Raw genomic sequence first — 20,475 nt, 5'->3', positions numbered from 1 at the left:
ATATATCTACATATAGCTAGATATGCTAATCTATCGTATGTAGCTAGATTAGCATCAGCCAAAATATATATCTGCATATAGCTAGATATGCTAATCTATCGTATGTAGCTAGATTAGCATCAGCCAAAATATATATCTACATATAGCTAGATTAGCATCAGCCAAAATATATATCTGCATATAGCTAGATATGCTAATCTATCGTATGTAGCTAGATTAGCATCAACCAAAATATATATCTACATATAGCTAGATTAGCATCAGCCAAAATATATATCTGCATATAGCTAGATATGCTAATCTATCGTATGTAGCTAGATTAGCATCAGCCAAAATATATATCTACATATAGCTAGATATGCTAATCTATCGTATGTAGCTAGATTAGCATCAGCCAAAATATATATCTGCATATAGCTAGATATGCTAATCTATCGTATGTAGCTAGATTAGCATCAGCCAAAATATATATCTACATATAGCCAGATATGCTAATCAATCACATGTAGCTAGATTAGAATCAGCCAAAATATATATCTACATATAGCTAGATTAGCATCAGCCAAAATATGTATCTACATATAGCTAAATATGCTAATCTATCGTATGTAGCTAGATTAGCATAAGCCAAAATATATATCTGCATATAGCTAGATATGCTAATCTATCGTATGTAGCTAGATTAGCATCACTAATATGATAGCTACATTTTAGAGTTGAGCGTCGCTCAAAATGCATGTCTAGATGTATCTAGATATGCTAATCTACCACATGTAGCTAAATTAGCATCACTCAAAAAGCATATCTAGATATGCTAAACTATTATATGTAGCTAAATTAGCGTAGCTCAAAATGTATATATAGATATGTTGATCATATGTAGCTAGATTAGCATCACTAATATGATAGCTACATTTTAGCGTAGCGCCGCTCAAAATACATGTCTACATATATCTAGACATGCTAATCTAAATTAGCATCACTCAAAATGCATATCTAGACATGCTAATCTGTCTTGTAGGAAGTCTCTCTAGTAGGAAGTCTTCTTCTCTGGACCGTAGAGACAGTTACTCAACAAAAGCAGGAGAAACTTGCAGTAAAACCCTTGTATTACAATAATATTCATTATTTAACACTTTTACAAAAGCAGATGAGCGTGAAGTTACTCAAACATGGTTTTATTCACAGCAATGCTCCAAAGTGGTTTTATTCACAGATGAAAATATATCTAATTGTGCAGGTTTCATTTCGCTTGTCGTCATTATCCTCAGATACAAATACAGTGGATAAAAATGTAAACACTTCTGCAAAATAAACAGCAAGTCAATCATGAGAATAGATTTCATTAGTAATATAAATACTAACATTCTGAATATAGTCGTGTCTTCTGCAAACAAGCACATACAGTATTTTATTTTATTTTATTTTACTCTTGAGCGCAAGCAAATTAAGCTCAGAATCCATCATTTATTAAACAAACTCCAAACAAAATCCAACCAAGTAGAAGAGAAAAGAGAAATTCTGCTGGAAATGAATGAATCTGAGTGAATCTGAGTGAATCTGAGTGAATCTGTTGTAGAGATTTGTTTTTTTTTGGTCCATCGAAAGCTCCGCCCCTCCTGAGGCTCAGTGATAAAATATATCTATTCAAAAAGACAAGGTGATCAATTAAAGGGGAATTCCACACAATTTTCTCAATTTCACTCAGCGGTTGATTAAACAGAGGAATTCAGAGTAGGTTTAAAGTGAAACGGTTCATTATGGAGAAATTTACCAAGTCAGATATACAGTGGTGGTGAATGAAACCAGGCGTTGCCATGACTACAACACAAATACAGCAATCGTATGTACTATCCAAACGTGTGCTGGTCTTTATGCTCCTAGTGTTGGGGGCATTGCAAGTGATAGGGGGAGTTACATGAACAGGGTCTGGGTGACTGGCCTTCCAAAGTGGGTTGGAAAAAATATATATAACAAATAATGTCTCAGTTGTCAAGAATTGTATGCATGTATCAACTTACCCTTAATTTATCTTGATGTTGGTAAAATTGTGACAAATCTTGGTGATTTTGTGACAACAATTTGGAACTGTTTTGCCACACAGCGCCCTGCATGTACCCCTCCGCCTATAATGGGGTGATATGTGATATGTCTTAGGTCCAAAACATCAAAGTTATTGCAAAATCCTCAGTTATCATCGTACTCATAACAATTACATCTACAAAATACTTTCTTGGAGACTCAGCATGTTTCTCTAGAAAGCAGCGTTTTACACCAAACCACTCAGAACGACTTTGTTCAAATTATAACAAATAAATTCATTGAAAATTGAGAAAAGTTGCTGAATTTCCCCTTTAATGTAGTGCTCTATGAATGCTGGTGTGAAGTGGTCACATTCAAAAACAGCGAACTAAACAATCAGCTGATCGACTTCTGCCATAGACTTCATTTCTGTATTTCCGTTACACATAAAATAACACTCAAGTGATCTCTGACTGATCTGTGGAAGAAGAAAGTGCACCGAATGCAAGATTATTAACAGGTGCAATGTGATCAGGTAAGTGCCAGTTAATACCAGAACAACGTTTAATTCACTAAAATAGTCACATTTTATGTGTCGTACCTATTCCATCCTACACTGCATAAACAGCACTGCACCACAGTAAAAACCGCTGGTGCTCTTTAAAGCAACACTACGTAACATTTTACCTTAAACAGCAGCTTCAGAATCATGTGGATGCTCCACTGACTGCAACAGGGAAAACATTTTGCATCGCAGTTGTTGCTAGTCTAGAAGAGCAGCCACTGGCTGAAATATGAATGGGAGCTCTCGTAACGCTCTGTTTACAGATAAAGTCCCGCCTTTCAACAAAATGAGCCAATCAGCTTGCTTGTGGAGATCTGTGCAAGCGCAGAAGTGCTAGTTTTAACAAAGTACTTTTGTTAGTGGCTCTGGATAGAGGCATTCCAGTATTTTGGTTTCTCCCCATTCGCAAAGAGACAGAAGCCTGGTCTTGTATGACTGGAAATAACTGCTCAGTGGTGTTGTGAAGATGGCCGAACAAACAGACTTGCCTATAAAAACGTTGGCTCGCTAACTGCAACGTTTGTGCTCCACATGTTCTGTATCTCTCAGCTTATCCAGAAAAGTGTGTCCTATAGTGGCAGCTCAAAGCGCCAATTACACTTCCCTTCTGAAATTTTTCATAGTGTTGCTTTAATATCTACAGTTGGATGCAAAGTTTTGGCACCCCAGGTGTGGGGATTTTTTCCTACACATTAGACATTCTTTCTATTGTGTATGTATATTATACGTATTTCTATTTCTATTATTCTTTATATTAATTTAATATATTGGGGGACACTAAAGTAACATAAAATATATCATATATTTAATGTTTTATGCATTTCCAATATGCTAATTTCAGTAAATAAACAGTATGAGTGTATTACAATGTGCAGAAATAAGGAAATCCTGCACTCTAGAGGATTTGCTCACATATTTGTACTTAAAGCATCAATAATACAGGTCATTTAAACCAAGGGTGCCAAAACTTTTGCATGACTGTAAATAAAAAAAATAAAAAAATCTAATCAGCTCATGGGTTGAATTGGTCTCAGGCTGTTCTGAATCATTCAAAAGATCTAGATTACATTCGAGAAGGTAAACTGTGTCTGAAACGGCGCCAGATTTCGGTGAACCCAAGAAGAATGTGAAGTTCAGCAGCCGAATCAGCTGAACGAGGTTTGGTCCGCGCAAATATTAAAGGCTAAGTTCAGTTCTTTCTACATTTAGTGTCGAAAAGTGGAATATAAAGTTCAGATAATGCCACCAAACGTACAGCACAGCAAACCATCAAACAGAAACCATCAAAACAAACGACTGAATCACTGAATCGTAATAATAAATCATTGAATCTTTAAAGTGTCAGAAATGTGTCGCCTTTCATTTTACCCCATTTTGGAGTACACTAAAGCCATACTCCACCCAGAACACGCTAATGTGGCTGTCTATTAGCATCATGCTAACCAAAGTCCATTTGTTTTCATTCACTTTTAGCCACTCTAGCATCCCTGTGTGCAGTATTTCTTTAAGAGCCTGTGCTGTAATGACTCTGTAAGAGGACTAAAAGAAATAAAAGGTGTAAACAGCTGCATAACGAAGTTACAAAATGGTAGAAAGAGTCTAGAACGTGTTCTCTCAGCCTTTCGCTTCCTTCTCTTTCGTTAGCATTGTATTTAAATGGAATGCGGATGAAGATCGGCAGGGATGCACGGTTTCTATAGCCTACAATGACTGCCCTGACTTCGTAAAAAATGTCCTCTGATGCTGGTTTTGGGATCTGTGCCCGATGCAACCCGTAATCTCGTACCTGCCCCTATAACAGGGAAAGTTCACCATTTTTTCCAAAATTGACAATGCGTTACGCCCTGGGTTTCAGACTGTTAATATAATGGAAGTCTATTAAAGGCCAAATTCGGCTCAAAATCTTGGGTCGCTTTACTTTACTTACTTTACCTACTCAACAGCAGTAACTATGGCATAGACATTTAAGTTTTTCTTCAGTCCTTTAAAGCCAAATCTATCATATTCAGGGTTTGAAAGAATTAGAATTTGCTGCTTCAGGCTTGTACAAAAAGGCCGAACCCCAGGAACGACCTAAACCTAAAAATATACTTGCTGTAACTTTTTATGAAAATTTGAAAAAATTGGTGAACCGTTCCTTTAAGCTCCAACGTCCCGAAGCTGATCCTGGATCAGGCGTTTGGTCCTCTCTCTGCTTCTACCTCAGCCTGGCCGAGAAGCAGCGCATGTACTCCGTCATCCAGCGGTCGTCCACCACTGTCAGCTCTGAGCGCCGCGACTTCTCCAGGTCGGCCGACCTCGCTCTCCGGCGGTCAGAGGTTTTCGCACGCTTTTCCGACTCCCGTCGGGTCTGGACGCCTACGTCGGCCCGGTGGATCTACAAAGGGGTGGAAATCGGGCCGACAAGAGGTACGTGAGGAGAGACTATTAGTGCTTGTAGATGTAATAAACTGTACTTATCGATATATGAAGTTTTTGACAGGCATGACGTCCATAAATATGATTATTATGTCCTACAATCTGCTCCTTCAAAGCATATAGCTTTAATGTGAAGTGTAAAACCAACAACAGGTTTAACTAAAATCATCCTGAGGACCATAATATCGACAAGACAAGACAGAGAGAGGGAAAAACAGTGTCTCAGTGTCCTACAAGGCAGCCTTGCTCAAGGGCCCAACAGGCCCTGCCTGACGCCTGAGACACTGTTTTCCCCTAGTTTTGAGAAGCTGTTCACCTTTAGCATATTCACAAATCCATCTAAGCTGTAGAGATATACACAGGGCATCAGATCTCAACAAATACAGCTTCGGAAAAATGAAGACACCACCCTACACGATCAGTTTCTCTGGTTTTACTATTTCTAGGAAGTGTGTATAAGGAAATTAATATTTGCGCTGTATTTCATAAATCATGGACAGTATTTCCCTTAAATTGTAAATAAAAATGTTATTTAATATATAATAACAACAAATGATATATATATATTATATATAAACATATATAATAAATTAGTAGTAGTAGTATCTACTTGCAGAAATGACAACTGCTCAAAAACAACAGCTCAAATAATGCAAATATATGATTATATATGAAGTTATTATTTAGATTTAATCACAGTACTAATATCTAAATAATAAAAAATAATAACCTCGACGGCCAATCACAGCTCTCATGTCTTGGCCGGCTCTCCACTAGTCTTTCCCACTGCTGTTGGGACTTTATGCCGTTCATAGTTAACTCTGAACTGCACATAATTGTAGCTGGAGCTCAACGACGCCACAGGAGGACAGAGTAGAGGCGTCCGTACAGCAGTCAGAGCGATGAAATACGTTCCTCGGTTCAACCACAAGTGAAGCCTCTTCAAATTGCAGCCATTCAAGCATTTCAGTTTCTTGGTACTAATTAGGGGAATGGATCGCCCTCTGACACTCCGCCGTCCCTTTTGCTCGGGCTGAATTATTCAGCAGTGTGCTGCCAGCAACGCTAACGGGGGCAGGTTAGGATAATGCAAATGAGATCACGGTAACCGGTCCTGCACTAGATTTCATTTGTTGTTAGAATTGGCCTGAACATCTGGATGAAAGGTCCTGAACAGCAGTCTAATAGAGACAGAACTTAGTCCCGACAAGCTGTAACCAATGACAGCACCACAGGTTTGATTATTTATTTATTATTATTATTATTATTATTATTATTATTATTTTAACAATCCAAGACTCTCCAAACTCTGAAAAACTAACCGTAAATATGAAAATGTCCAAATCGACCAACTCTCTACATTAATCCAAGAACAATAACCCTATTCATATCTGACTATTTTAATATTTAATATTAATATACTAGTTTTAGGGTCTTTTTTTGCTAGGTGGTTGCTCCATTATTGCTAGGCAGTTGCTGTGGTATTCCTTGTGGTTGCTAGAGTGTCACATGGATATTTAGCAACACCCTTGAATTGATCTATCCAAGCTTCGTCCACAAAACAGTGTCCTTACTTTTGAGTAGTCTAGGAGTCAACACAGTACTGGACATGTCTTTATTGTCCATTTTTTTGCCTCCATGGATTACTGATAACCTGCCAAAGTCATCTTTTATAGTCTTTTCTGATATTGAATTTATTGAATTATTATTGATTATATTGCTTCCCCTTTTCTGAGGAGTATCTTTGTTAAACTGTCCCTTTGAACAACTGTATTATTATAAAACTAGACTGTAGCTAATATTCAACTGTTAATTTCCACAAATAAATAAACAAATCTAGACCAACAACACAACAATTTATTACTATTATTAAAATTATGATTACAACCCAAACGAGTGCACAACGAATTAGCATGGTAGCAAACATGCAATGATAATTAAACAATTAATAACAAGGTTATTTAAACATGTCCTCAGGTCAAAGTCCAGAACATCATTATGTCTACATATGCTATGACTCTGAAGCAGCCTAGGAGTTCTATTAGTGCCTATTAGTGAACTATCAGTGAGTGAATGAGGCTATTTCTGCCGTTTAATCTCCTTTCCTCTATTAATAAGCTGATCCTCACTGACTTTGCTGCATTTTCTTAATATATACTGAAGGTTATCAACTACAAATTAATGTCAGATATCACTTACATATTATAATTTTTTCTGACTGGAGAAAAAAACCCAATAATAACTACTAACCGATCTAAACTGCACTCTGAATAAGCTCACACTAACTTGCGGGAAAAAATACAGCGCATCCAACAAACGCAAAAGCCACATCTTTTATACAGTCAGTAAAGTTAAACCAGTAAAACAACAATAAACCAGTTCATATCCATCCTGCAGAGAGAACGGCTACTAGACGAGCACAGAAAGAGAATAAAGATGCTGTAAAAGCTTTAAGACAACGGTGTTGCTGCAAAAGGCTCGGCGACAACATGCAGAGCAGACGACTGCCATGGATAGGCAGGCAGAATGAAACTAACAAAATCCAGACAGTTGTGGCCAGTTTAAAACGTAACTCTGTGTGTGTGTGTGTGTGTGTGAGTGTGTGTGTGTGTGTGTCTAAACGTCTAAGTTTAAAAGGACTTTGTCAACGTTCTGTAAAGCTTATTCAGCCTAGCAACGGTTGATATGGAGGAATGCAACAGTGAGGCAAGAGAAAGAAAACCCAGTCCATTATTCAGCCGCTTCTTTTGGGCCTTTTTTTGTCCAGCATGTAAAACAGTAAAACTAAACCTTGTCATTTTTGCATTTTTCATTTTTCCATATAATGTAAATACACCCATTGTCAAAACGGCATGATAAATGGACAATCTGAGCTCTAAACACAATCACAAATCATGAATAAGAAAATGTTCTTTTCTAATGTCCTAATCAGCTAACTCTACATTTACTGCAAAAACAATAACACCATTCATATTTTAATATTTAATTATTTTAACATTATTATACTAGAAAAGTGCATTCCCACTTCCAGGCAGTTTCGCCAGGGTGAGATTTAGGGCTGTGGTCTCCCAAGTGGTTGCTAGGTTGCTGCTATGCAGTGGCTACGGTATTCCTGGTGGTTGCTAGCGTATCACATAGATATTAAGCAACATCCCTGAATGTATATTTACAAGCTCCGCCCACAAATCAGTGTCCAACCTCCTTAGTTTCGATTATCTACAGCAGTTTTAGCTTTGGTAGCGTAGCATTTTAACAACAGGACAGGACAACATTATGCAGCTCTGCATAGAAATGTTCCCAAATGACTGTATTTGGAATAAAAAGATTTTTACGTTGATTCCTTTAAGAGTGATGGAGTTATTTTTAATTTCTTCTCCTGTGAAGCTGCTGTTTTGGAGATTCAAGGATTCTGTCTTAAATGCGGAAAAATGTTTGTTGTGGCGCCGATACTGGAACTTACACACAGTGTCGGTATCGGCAATGCAGAGCCCATACTGATATCATGAAATCACTGATATCACTTATATTTTTATTTTTTTATTTTTTTTTACATACAAATACATTTACATTTACATTTACGGCATTTAGCTGACGCTCTTATCCAGAGCGACTTACAAGGTAACTCGTATTACAGAGGTGGGTCAGTGTAGTGTTAGGAGTCTTGCCCAAGGACTCTTATTGGTGTAGCGCAGCATAGTCACCCAGACCAGGAATCAAACCCCAGTCTCCCACATGGTGTGGTAGCTCAGTGGCAGGTAGTGGTGTTATCTGTTGCGCCACACCAACCACCAATCAAATATTTTTGTTTGTACACTTTATGAAACCAAACATTAAAACAACCAGTAAAAGCCAGTCGTAGCTTATAATTAATTTTAATTATATTAATTATGATTGATTTTTATTTTTAATGAACTAATTATGATTTAATTTATAATTAACCTTTTGTTTCTGTGTGGTGTTTTTTTTTTGTATTTTCTTTTTCTAAAACCAATAGTTTCAGCAGCTTGTTTAAAGGAACCACAGAAGTTTAGTAGCTTTTTATGCAGAGACGTGAACCTGAGTGTGAAATCAAGGGTATTGAGGATAAAAACAAAGAGCTCATCCAGCTTTTGTTGGAGGTTTTGTTGGAGTTACTGTCTCTACTGATTTTGTATTAGATGTTGGACGAGCATAGCTGTGAGGATTTGATTGCATTCAGTAAAAATAGCATTAGTAAGGTCACCAACTTTTTATACCCCTCTATATCGCTTTATACCCATCTAGCCCACGCCTGGAATTGGGTATGGAGTCAATAGTGGGATAGAATATAAAAAAGTACAACCTATAAAAAGTGAAACACTGTAAATATCAGGATTTATCAGGATTTTTTAATCCAGTATTTAAGTCAGAGCTGGTATCGGTATCAGTATCGGTAGATACTTGTAAATCTGGGATCGGAAAGGAAAAGAAAAAGTGGTATCGGTGCATCCCTATTTATTATTTGAATATAAGCTAGTTTGGATCACAGACATTCTGAACTGTACTCTATCGCCCCCTTGAGGCCTGAGCTTTACTATCACAATAATGTTAAAAAAGCTAATTCAATGTATGCAATGTTCTATATGGTACTAAAAATACTGACGGAACCACTTCGACAAGGGTTCTATATAAAATCCCAGGCACAGAACGATTTAAGCACCCACACCATTCTTTAGCCTTCACTGAAACCCCTGTAGAATCTTCTGAAAGGGTGTAGCTGGATGGCATCCAATATAAAGCTGTTAATTCTGTGTGCTCACCTCTCCAGCGGACACTGAGGCTCTCATGTTGGGCCTCCTGCGCTCCCTGGTCTCCATGCTCCTCTCAGCCCAGTCATAGCGGATGAGGGAGCGTCTGTTGTCCCGGTTGGACGCCCGCTCCTTGGCGCTGGCCGGCGGCTGGCTTTTGGCTCTGGTCGGTTTTCTCAGCACAGAGTCTGTGGACTCATCAGTGTCCAGCTCGCGGCGAGGGTAGCTGGGCTCGGAGCGAGGAGCCCGGTGCCTCTGACTCCGCCTGGTCACAAGCTCCACCAGCCCGTTCTCTGTAACGGGGTGGTAACCGTTCTCTATGGTTTTGACAAAAAAGATAAACAGGATGAACAACGGTGTTCATAAAGTTGGCCATTAATGCTCTCCAGAATATAAAACCAGTGCTGCTGCAGATTTACACCATAGGGACAAAAGTATTGGGACACCTGCTCATTCAAATCAAGGGTATTGAGGATAAAAACAAAGAGCTCATCCAGCTTTTGTTGGGAGTTTTGTTGAGTTTCTGTCTCTACTGATTTTCTACTAGATGTTGGAGGAACATAGCTGTGAGGTTTTGATTGCATTCAGTGAAAATAGCATTAGTAAGGTCACATTTTAAAAACATTTTTAATACCCCTCTTTATCGCTTTATACCCATCTAGCCCACACCTGGAATTGGGTATGGGGTCAATAGGGTCATGTTCAGAGAATTTTATTCAACTGGCAATACTTTAAATGCATTTGCACATCTGTGTTAGCAATGGGTGTAACTTAAAGTACTAAAATTTATTAGACAGGCTGTCCACAAACATTTGGACATAACAGGAGGTTATTCTAAGGCTTTTTCTGGAGGCAGACGTTTTCTTAATATTGTCGTTTCAGTCCGAGCGGTCATTTTTCAAAGCCCTACCTACAGGCTGGGAACTCTCCGGTGCAGAAGCAGCGGCCGAGTCCGCGTGCACCTCTCCGTTCACCTGCGGCACCAGAGATTCCTGCACCGTCGGGTTCTCGTGCTTTGGCTCGGAGGAGGAGGACGTGTGCGGTTTTGAATCGGAGGATTCCACCTGCCCTCGAAGTTTGGGGCTGGATCGGCCGCTGGAGTCAGAGCCACTGTCCCAGCCGTCTCCGAACAAGGGCCTATGCGTCTGCTCCTGCAACCTGCGGGTCAGCCTGTACTTCACCGAGTCCTCGTAGCATTTCGAGAAGGTCTCCCACTTTGGATCCCGGAACTTTTTCATGTACTCCGTCCGGATCTTCTTCGTCGCCGCACTGTTATTGCTCGTCATTTGATCTGCTTTTGCTGGTGACCTGGCAGGCGAAAGGTCAAGGCAGTGGTTACTACACAGAGAACCGGTTCACTTTGCTTTAATGCACTAAACCAGAGAACACAGCTCACTTACTGAGTCTGACTGCAGTCATCTGAGCTGACAGCGATTATTGATTATTATATATATATTTATTCATAATTTATATACTTATAATTTATATCATTATTTAGGGAACTTGTTTGTAGCTGGTGTACGGTTAGTTAGCTACACTCACTGGCCACTTTACTGGAAACCCATCTCTAGTAGCTCTACCTTTGTAGTGTATGGCCAGTTTATTGGAAACTCCCATCTACACCTTGCTGGTGTACTGTTAGTTAGCTACACTCACTGGCCACTTTATTGGAAACCCCTCTCTTGTAGCTCCACCTTGCTGGTGGACAGTTAGTTAGCTACACTCACTGGCCACTTTATAGGAAACCCCTCCCTTGTCATGCCACCTTGCTGGTGTACAGTTAATTAGCTACACTCACTGGCCACTTTATTGGAAACCCCTTGTTTGTAGCTCTACCTTGCTCGTGTACAGTTAGTTAGTGACACTCACTGGCCACTTTATTGGAAACTCCTCTCTTGTAGCCCCACCCCACTGGCCACTTTATTGGAAAACCCTGCTATGTCGTGCCACCTTGCTGGTGCACACTTAGTTTGTTACACTCACTGGCCACTTTATTGGAAACCCTAAAATACAGCCCTGAAATACATTCCTGGTGGAGGGATACACGTAGCACGTTGTGACACAAAATAGTCCCTAAATAACTCTTTATTTATTCAGATTCACCACTATTTTACCATCATCAATAATACATCCACAACCCAGAAAACACACGGTGGTGGTTGCTTCAAAAATGGCTATATTTGTGTCTGGTTCCATTCACCACCACTGTATAGAAATACGTTTCAGTACGTTTCTCCACGTTTCTCCAAAATTAAACCATTTCACACCAAAGATACTCCGAAAGGCGGTTCACACCTTAACCCCTGAACTATGCAGCAATTTTGAAAAGTAGGTGACATTTCCCTTTAAGTGATGTAGGCTGACATGCAGTACAGACGGAGCTATGCAATAATCCCAAGGCCTCTGCTAGGCTGCCCCATTACAGCCATTTCACTACTGTGTGATGAGCCTGGCTGCCTTGACATGAGCTGAGGAACGTTATCTTCTTATCCCACTCTGCTCTAGAGTAGCCCAGGCACTGTCGACCCACATTATTTATTTATAGGCCTTACATAATGCATAAACTGATGATGTTTCCACAGTGACCATTCATAGGCTTTGCAGTGCAGCCCTTTTATATGGATATATATCTTTAATAATGCTTATAAGGGCTGTTTAGTCATGCATGGTGACTATTTTTACATGCACAGCCTCAAAACATAGCTTTTAGTTGGAATTGTCCGTTCCACCTTAAATGGTGCAGCAGTTACATTCTGGCGCCTGAGGCGCCAGAATGTAACTGCTGCACCATTTAAGGTGGAACGGACAATTCCAACAAGACCCTACAAATACGAGGCAATCTTCATCACAGCTACCTTTGCAATGCACATAACGGGCTGGGGCATCCTCAACCCAGCTTATTTACGCTTTCCCTTCCCCTCTTACACCCCCCTTCCCCTCTCGTTTACTATCTTTAAACCCCAAACCTTACCGTCCCAGCGTCCTCAGACTTCCAGACCACAGCTAAATGGACAACAGTGCATCTCCTGTATCTCCTGCATCTTCTGCACCTCCTGCATTTCCTCCACCTCCTCAAGCTCCAACCATCCCCACAAAACACACACACATACAGGAGCGTATTTCCCTCCGAGCTGTTGCTTCTGTAGTGCAGGATTTGGTAGGAAAACAAGTGTAGGGGCGTGTGCGCACGCGCGAGTGGCGGACTAGCACCTGATTGGTTTACAATGATGCTGGTGGTGGACACTTTATTAGAAACCCCTTGTTTGTAGCTCCGCCTTGTTGGTGTACAGTTAGTAAGCTACACTCACTGGCCACTTTATTGGAAACCCCTTGTTTGTAGCTCCACCTTGCTGGTGTACAGTTAGTAAGCTACACTCACTGGCCACTTTATTGGAAACCCCTCTCTGGTAGCTCCACCTTTGTAGTGTATGGTCATTTTATTGGAAACTCCCAGCTCCACCTTGCTGGTGTACAGTTATTTAGCTACACTGACTGGCCACTTTATTGGAAACCCTTTGTTTGTAGCTCCACCTTGCTGGTGTACAGTTAGTTAGCTACACTGACTGGCCACTTTATTGGAAACCCCTCTCTGGTAGCTCCACCTTTGTAGTGTATGGCCAGTTTTTTTGGAAACTCCCATCTACACCTTGCTGGTGGACAGTTAGTTAGCTACACTCACTGGCCACTTTATTGGAAACCCCTTGTTTGTAGCTCCACCTTGCTGGTGTACAGTTAGTTAGCTACACTCACTGGCCACTTTATTAGAGCCCACCCCCACCCCTACCTTGTAGCTCCACCTTGCTTGTATACAGTTAGTTACACTAACTGGCCACTTTATTAGAAACCCCCACCCTGTAGGTTTAACTGTACTAATTTCTTCCACCATGACATCACCTGTAAAATAAATAAATAAATAAAAAGCTTCTGTAGCACCAGAATAATGATCCTAAACACACCGCAACACCACCCTCGCCCCCCAACCCATCCTCTACCTGTGAAAGACGAATCCCGAGTCATAGAACCCTTTTTCAGCACTGCGTAGAACCCTTTTAGCTCTCGAACGAATGGAATGACATCAGTTCACATAGACAACCATGTTTAAAAACAGACCTTCCATTTTTATTCGTCCTTTAATCAGTGGGCCAAGAACAGGGGTGGGCTGAGAGAGGTAGGAAAGGGCTCGAGTGAATGGGTATGAAGTACAGTTTCTTCATCAGACAACAGGAGCCTTTTTTCAGGCCCATCACAGTAGATTTCTCCACTGTTCAAGTCTCTGTTCAAACCAGGGCAGAGTGGTATTGTTCCTATATGACCATTGGTTCCAGAGTCCATTTGTTTGGTGTGGTGTAGCACTGGTGTAGCACATCGTAGCGTGGTTCTTCATAAGATCCTTGTTCCTCCGCCCTCGTGGCTGAGGAGCGTCGTTACCAAAATGACAGGCTTCAAGAAGACAGCTGTCCCAAAACACAGCAGTACGAGAGCGTAAGAGGGAGAGGTGGAGAGAGGCAGAGGCAGCTTAGAAGCACTTGCGGTGGACGATGCTGGGGCCGGCCTCGTCGTACTCCTGCTTGCTGATCCACATCTGCTGGAAGGTGGACAGGGAAGCCAGGATGGAGCCGCCGATCCAGACGGAGTACTTACGCTCGGGAGGAGCGATGATCTGGAGAGGAGAAAATGCTTCAGTGTTAAGTATATTTATATACACCACATGGTCAAAAGTATTGGGACACCTGCTCATTCATTGTTTCTTCTGAAATCCAGAACATAAAAAAGGTGATCCTGCTTTTGCTGGAGTAACTGTCTCTACTGTCTCTACTGTCTCTAGATTTTGGAGGAGCATTGCTGTGAGGATTTGATTGCTTTCAGCAACAAGGGCATTAGTGAGGTCAGGATGTTGGATGATGATCACCACCCCACCTCATCATCCCCAATTCCTCATCTCATCCTAAAGGTACTGGATGGAGCTCCACCACCATCATTCTGGGGAACATAGTTAGTCTTCCACTGCTCCACAGCTTCTCAATGCTGGGGGGCTTTATTCATGCCCCTCTACTAGCCCACGCCTGGCATTAGGCAGCATGGTGCCAATAGGGTGCAACTTAAAGTAGCTGAATGCATTCATTAGAAGGGCTGTCCACAAACATTTGGACAGATCGTTTTTCAGCTCTTTAGCTGACATGCGCTAGACTATGTGAGCTCATACCTTGATCTTCATGGTGCTGGGGGCCAGAGCGGTGATCTCCTTCTGCATGCGGTCAGCGATACCAGGGTACATGGTGGTGCCACCGGACAGGACGTTGTTGGCGTACAGGTCCTTCCTGATGTCAATGTCGCACTTCATGATGCTGTTGTAGGCGGTCTCGTGGATGCCGGCGGACTCCATGCCTGAGATCAAGGAGAGGACAGAACTTAGAGAGACGTCTCTGAAGAGAAGCTGGACTGAACTACAGGGATCATTTGAAGGCTACCTACAAAGGGACTAGGGACTAGGGACTACATAGAGACCACTGTCTTTAGACTGATAAGGGAACGTTGGGGGTTTTTTTACACACCGATGAAGGAAGGCTGGAAGAGGGTCTCAGGGCAGCGGAAACGCTCGTTGCCAATGGTGATGACCTGACCATCGGGAAGCTCGTAGCTCTTCTCCAGGGAGGAGGAGGAGGCAGCGGTGGCCATCTCGTTCTCGAAGTCCAGAGCAACGTAGCACAGCTTCTCCTTGATGTCACGCACGATCTCGCGCTCGGCTGTCAGGGGCAGAACATTCAATGAACATTCAGTGACCTTCGTGCGTAATTGTCCACAAGTGAAGGTCTGAGGAACACATTGTTGTCAAGTAATGGGTGTCTTAAACCACGCGAGGCACGCACCGGTGGTCACGAAGGAGTAGCCACGCTCGGTGAGGATCTTCATCAGGTAGTCGGTCAGATCGCGACCGGCCAGGTCCAGGCGCATGATGGCGTGGGGCAGGGCGTAACCCTCGTAGATGGGCACGTTGTGGGTCACACCATCACCGGAGTCCAGCACAATACCTAAAAGAAAAGGGGGTCGACGTTACTCAACGGAGAGTCCCTGGGCATCTTTCTGCGCACAGTGAGCCTTCCGTGCCATATTCCGTGCGTAATTACGCACACACTCGTAATAATACTCTGACCCTTATATCATTAAGCACTCTTATGATACATTCATCCAACTCCATATTGGTTCAGTGTGTAATAATGTTACTGCTCGCTGGTCATTGACCCAGAATAGAGGCTACTCCGTGCGTAATTACGCATTAAAACGTCTTTAAATAGTAATAAATGAAGTGCTCGTACCCTAAATTCCACAGGCACACATTCTGTACCTGCTTCATCTGGGATATTTATCCTCTCAGCTTTACATTCTCATGCAGAGTAGCTCCCTTAGACCGTGCGTAATTGCGCGTGTGCAGCCGTTCGTTCTTACCGGTGGTACGACCGGAGGCGTACAGGGACAGCACGGCCTGGATGGCCACGTACATGGCAGGGACGTTGAAGGTCTCGAACATGATCTGGGTCATCTTCTCCCTGTTGGCCTTAGGGTTGAGGGGGGCCTCGGTGAGCAGGGTGGGGTGCTCCTCGGGGGCCACGCGCAGCTCGTTGTAAAAGGTGTGGTGCCAGATCTTCTCCATGTCGTCCCAGTTGGTGATGATGCCGTGCTCGATGGGGTACTTCAGGGTCAGGATACCCCTCTTGCTCTGAGCTTCGTCACCAACGTAGGAGTCCTTCTGACCCATACCCACCATGACACCCTGGAGAAGAACAACACAGGTCAAGCACACAGGCCAGCGTTTGTACAGAGGCATCTCTGTCTGCATGACGTCAACAGTAAATATTTTTAAAACATACAACTGATGTTGCTAGATGCTTGCTATGGCATCCCATGTGGTTGCTATGGTGTTAATAGGTAGTTTCTAAGTGGTTGCTAGGTGATTGCTATGAATTCACCAATTAGCTGCTATTGTGTTGCTAAGTGATTGCTATGTACTTGCTATTTGCTTGTCATGGCATCCAAAGTAGTTACTTCGGTGTTGCTAGGTGGTTGTTTTGCTATTCAAGGTGGTTGCTATGGAGTTGCTTAGTTGTTGCAAGTGTGTAGCTATGTGGTTGCTTGAAAGTAGCTATGATATACGAGGTCGTTGCAATAGGGTTGCTAGGTCATTTCTGGGTGGTTGATATAGTGTTGCTAGGTGGTTGCCATGGTGTTGAACAACATCTAGAATGATGATAATAATAATTCCCCTTCATACCTGGTGGCGTGGGCGACCAACGATGGATGGGAACACAGCCCTGGGTGCGTCATCTCCAGCAAACCCAGCCTTCACCAGGCCAGAGCCGTTATCACACACAAGAGCGGTGGTCTCTTCGTCGTCACACATCTTGAAGGGTTCTGCAAATAGACAGACATGGTAAGTAAGGGCACACACATCTGCACGCACACACACACACACACACACACTTTTCTCTCAAAACAGACATAACTACAGTACATAACAAACCACTCAGTGCTGAATTACAGCTTCATAAGTCCATCTCGAGCCATATATGTTCTATAACATAACATTGTCTACCTGTAATTAACTCTATTTAACAGAATAAACCCAAATAAACATAAAGCCAGTGGTCAGTGAGAGTGTCTACCTGTAATTAACTCTATTTATCAGAATAAACCCAAATAAACATAAAGCCAGTGGTCAGTGAGAGTGTCTACCTGTAATTAACTCTATTTATCAGAATAAACCCAAATAAACATAAAGCCAGTGGTCAGTGAGAGTGTCTACCTGTAATTAACTCTATTTATCAGAATAAACCCAAATAAACATAAAGCCAGTGGTCAGTGAGAGTGTCTACCTGTAATTAACTCTATTTATCAGAATAAACCCAAATAAACATAAAGTCAGTGGTCAGTGAGAGTGTCTACCTGTAATTAACTCTATATAACATTAGAATAAACCCAAATAAACATAAAGTCAGTGGTCAGTGAGAGTGTCTACCTGTAATTAACTCTATATAACATTAGAATAAACCCAAATAAACATAAAGTCAGTGGTCAGTGAGAGTGTCTACCTGTAATTAACTCTATATAACATTAGAATAAACCCAAATAAACATAAAGTCAGTGGTCAGTGAGAGTGTCTAGCTGTAATTAACTCTATATAACATTAGAATAAACCCAAATAAACATAAAGCCAGTGGTCAGTGAGAGTGTCTACCTGTAATTAACTCTATATAACATTAGAATAAACCCAAATAAACATAAAGCCAGTGGTCAGTGAGAGTGTCTACCTGTAATTAACTCTATTTATCAGAATAAACCCAAATAAACATAAAGCCAGTGGTCAGTGAGAGTGTCTACCTGTAATTAACTCTATTTATCAGAATAAACCCAAATAAACATAAAGCCAGTGGTCAGTGAGAGTGTCTAGCTGTAATTAACTCTATTTATCAGAATAAACCCAAATAAACATAAAGTCAGTGGTCAGTGAGAGTGTCTACCTGTAATTAACTCTATATAACATTAGAATAAACCCAAATAAACATAAAGTCAGTGGTCAGTGAGAGTGTCCACCTGTAATTAACTCTATATAACATTAGAATAAACCCAAATAAACATAAAGTCAGTGGTCAGTGAGAGTGTCTACCTGTAATTAACTCTATATAACATTAGAATAAACCCAAATAAACATAAAGTCAGTGGTCAGTGAGAGTGTCTAGCTGTAATTAACTCTATATAACATTAGAATAAACCCAAATAAACATAAAGCCAGTGGTCAGTGAGAGTGTCTACCTGTAATTAACTCTATTTATCAGAATAAACCCAAATAAACATAAAGTCAGTGGTCAGTGAGAGTGTCTACCTGTAATGAACTCTATATAACATTAGAATAAACCCAAATAAACAAAGTCAGTGGTCAGTGAGAGTGTCTACCTGTAATTAACTCTATATAACATTAGAATAAACCCAAATAAACATAAAGTCAGTGGTCAGTAAGAGTGTCTACCTGTAATTAACTCTATATAACATTAGAATAAACCTTAATAAACAAAGTCAATGTTGACTGAGTGTCTACCTGTAATTAACTTTATATAACATTAGAATAAACCTAAATGAACATAAAGTCAGTGGTCAGTGAGAGTGTCCACCTGTAATGAACTCTATATAACATTAAAATAAATCAGAGCATGATAGACAGAAATATTTCATTCAAACTCTTTTCTTGGCTAAGGGCCAAGTCCTGTCTTTTCATAATGACGTGTTGAAAGTATCCGTCCCTTCATCATGTACTAAAGCAGTCCTCTACATCTCCACTCCTGCTGGACGTGTGTGTGTGCCTTACCTGCTGCGTAAGTTCCCGCTTAGGTAGAAGCTCGGATCTGCTGCTGCTTCCAGCTACAGACCCCCAGCGCCCATGCCGGAGTTTATATACACATACCCCACGCCCACCCTCCAGACCCCCCACCCTGCTGCCCCGGCAGCCTTCTGGCCCTCTGCCCTATTTGGGCCTTCAGCTTGTGGGCCTCCATGTATGGAGCTCGACACTAGCCCAAGTGTGAGGCCCCCCCAACACACACACACACACATATACTGTCTCTTTCACTCACTCTTGTGGCATTTGCAGTAGCAGGTATGTAGAGGGATTTTCTGCATGCTGACGTGAAACAAGACCCCTTAAACGTTGAGGACCCTTATGGGAGTCCACATTGCATTTACATAACTTAGATATATATATAAAAGCATTATATATAAGCATTTAACCAAACGTTTAAACCATAAGTGGGCCTTGTAGTCTAAGGTCCCCAAGGCCCAAAGCCTATGATGGGTCAATTTCAAATATTTAATGACAAGATAAGAGAGATAAGATAAGATAAGATAGTCCTTTATTAGTCCTGCAGTGGGGAAATTCTCAAATAAAATAAAGGTAAATAAAATAAAGGTCCCTTTATTATTTTCTATAATTAAAAGCCCCCAAAACCATAAATATGCAAAAACATAACATATTGGATATAATAGTCTAATGTGCACCAATGCAAATTGTGTTAATGTAATTTTACACCAGTTCTGTTAGTTATTTGACTTATTTGTAGTTGAGGGGCCTTTAAAAGACCATGTTTCCAGGGGCTTACAGGAGACCATGACCATCCTTGCCTAAATCTATCTGATAAGACAATACTTATATGGTAGAGAGAGCATCACATAACACTCCCTCCACCAGTTAAGATGACTTTATCACTAAGATGCTCCTGAGCCTGGGCCTACTAACATTCATTTGTATTTACTGAGCTTTTAAGTGTCTACAGTGCACCCAACAATACAGGCAGAGTAGACCTTCTTTTATATGAGGATAGAAACACAGAAGCACACCAGCACACCAAAAGCTCCAGTAGCATTAATGACCCATGTTTGACTAGCCTGGGTCAAAAATTCCCTTTTTTTCTTGTTGATAAAACAGGTTACGATCATTTGGCCTCAACTTCCGCCAGCCTCTGAGCAGAGCTCTGCTTCCTAAAGTGGGTAACTCAGTTCGGGGGGGTGTTGGGGGTCATGCCAAATGGGTGGTAACCCAACAGTATATCATTAAGCTGAACTCAGACACTGAGACAGGCCTAGCAAGGCGGTGTTTGGCTGTGAGTGAAGTTAGTGTTGAGCTGTCATTAAGACTTACATCAGTAATCGACTGATTATTCT

The 20,475-nt window shown here is 41.3% G+C and overlaps 2 protein-coding genes across 5 annotated transcripts; both read right to left on the bottom strand.

Annotated features, from left to right (window-relative positions):
- Positions 1-1,162: 1,162 nt before the first annotated feature.
- ccsapa (centriole, cilia and spindle-associated protein a) lies at positions 1,163-12,920 on the bottom strand. Its single transcript, XM_072657215.1, has 4 exons — positions 12,743-12,920; positions 10,682-11,079; positions 9,784-10,088; positions 1,163-4,964 (listed from the first exon to the last, which is right to left on the bottom strand). The coding sequence occupies exons 2-4, from the start codon at positions 11,055-11,057 to the stop codon at positions 4,785-4,787; spliced, it is 861 nt and encodes a 286-aa protein (XP_072513316.1). The 5' UTR covers positions 11,058-11,079; positions 12,743-12,920; the 3' UTR covers positions 1,163-4,784.
- A 1,367-nt stretch (positions 12,921-14,287) lies between these two features.
- Positions 14,288-17,167, bottom strand: LOC140535819 (actin, alpha cardiac muscle-like). Of its 4 annotated transcripts, XM_072657339.1 has the most exons (7): positions 17,039-17,167; positions 16,414-16,540; positions 16,216-16,302; positions 15,639-15,800; positions 15,324-15,515; positions 14,975-15,156; positions 14,288-14,431 (listed from the first exon to the last, which is right to left on the bottom strand). In XM_072657339.1, exons 1-7 carry the CDS (start codon positions 17,165-17,167, stop codon positions 14,288-14,290), a joined length of 1,023 nt encoding a protein of 340 aa, XP_072513440.1. The 4 variants fall into 4 exon arrangements, with proteins under 4 accessions (XP_072513440.1, XP_072513439.1, XP_072513441.1 ...); XM_072657338.1 differs by having other exon boundaries at positions 16,216-16,540; XM_072657340.1 differs by lacking the exon at positions 16,414-16,540 and having other exon boundaries at positions 16,216-16,411.
- Positions 17,168-20,475: the final 3,308 nt, after the last annotated feature.

Source organism: Salminus brasiliensis, chromosome 15 (genome assembly GCF_030463535.1).
Source record: "Salminus brasiliensis chromosome 15, fSalBra1.hap2, whole genome shotgun sequence".
NCBI lineage: Eukaryota > Metazoa > Chordata > Actinopteri > Characiformes > Bryconidae > Salminus > Salminus brasiliensis.
Note: the sequence above shows the minus strand (reverse complement) of the source record. Positions and strands in the feature narration are given on the sequence as shown.